Source organism: Nicrophorus vespilloides, unplaced genomic scaffold, assembly GCF_001412225.1.
Source record: "Nicrophorus vespilloides isolate i.1.1-1 unplaced genomic scaffold, Nicve_v1.0, whole genome shotgun sequence".
In the NCBI taxonomy this organism is placed as follows: Eukaryota; Metazoa; Arthropoda; class Insecta; order Coleoptera; family Silphidae; genus Nicrophorus; species Nicrophorus vespilloides.
This window is the reverse complement of record NW_017096067.1, coordinates 6,521-7,706: the sequence shown is the minus strand read 5'-3', so window position 1 is coordinate 7,706 and position 1,186 is coordinate 6,521. Positions and strand designations below refer to the sequence as shown.

The window sequence follows — 1,186 nt, the reverse complement described above, 5'->3', positions numbered from 1 at the left end:
ATAACTGAAAGATTTTCTATTTCTAAAAGTGATATTAATATTATATGTATTCTCTCGCAATCTGGTTTTGCTACTAAGAAAAAGAATTTAATAATAATCCTCCGGCACCGAAATGAATGAGAAAAGAAAGAATATAATATAACATGTGTATTTTTTTGTTTGATTCTTTTCACTGAAACTGATCTACTTCTATATGCAAGTTTGTTAATCGTAAATATATATATATGAAATATTAATAATAGTTTTATCTCTCTACGAGTCTTGTGGACTTGATCTTCACTTGCATACGAACACACACAAACAAACCTTCCTGTACCTTCTTTGTATACATCAAATTATTATTACATGTTTAACTTTATTTTTTATTGTTCTACGAAAATAACAATTTGTGTTGTTTACGTTGGAATAAATAAAGAGAAACAACTTTGAAACAGAGTTTATTCAAAGAGAGTCTTACATAGTATTACAATTACATAAATAAATGTTGCTGCAGCAACAGCAGAAGTACATACGATGAGTTAAACGTTTTTCTTGATGGCCTCCTCGAGGTCAGGCAGCGCCGATTTGAACTTTTGCCATTGTGGCATCGACAGCATGATTCCCTTCTTGCCCGGCTTCAGATCACCATCGGACAAGTAGAATTCCCTGATGTTCACGTACCATTTACCCTTGAATTCTGTCAGCTTCAGCATACGATTGTTGCCCAACTCCCAGCTCATCTCATCATCACCACCACCACCGCCGCTCGATGCTTTGCTGCCACCACCACCTGTGCTCTTCTCAGGCTCCTTTGATTTCTTCACCGGATTCCTCTGCAATTGAAACAAACGAATATTACGGATGAAACAAAAACAAAGTTATTAATTTTATAAACTTACATCGTCGGGGCCTGAATCCGAGTCCGATTCAGACTGCTTGCGTTTCGTCGACCTAACCTTCGGCATCTTAACTATTTATATTTATAAATAAACCTTAAGTTTATAACCTATAAACGTACTCGAACGTATTATAACAAACAGAACAACTGAACAAACTGTTGCTAACACACAAGTGACAGGCGTTACCAACCGAACGAACGAATTTGCAAGTCGATTATTCTCGTTCATTATTTATTGTAATCGCGATTTTCATTCGATTACAAATCGATGATCAATTTGAAATTTAAATATTTCATTAACACGTCTTT

General features: G+C 35.1%; 1 protein-coding gene across 1 annotated transcript; it reads right to left on the bottom strand.

Moving 5' to 3' along the window:
- Positions 1-421: 421 nt before the first annotated feature.
- On the bottom strand, positions 422-1,055 carry LOC108569337 (RNA polymerase II transcriptional coactivator). Its single transcript, XM_017930846.1, has 2 exons — positions 879-1,055; positions 422-812 (listed from the first exon to the last, which is right to left on the bottom strand). The coding sequence occupies exons 1-2, from the start codon at positions 942-944 to the stop codon at positions 519-521; spliced, it is 360 nt and encodes a 119-aa protein (XP_017786335.1). The 5' UTR covers positions 945-1,055; the 3' UTR covers positions 422-518.
- Positions 1,056-1,186: the final 131 nt, after the last annotated feature.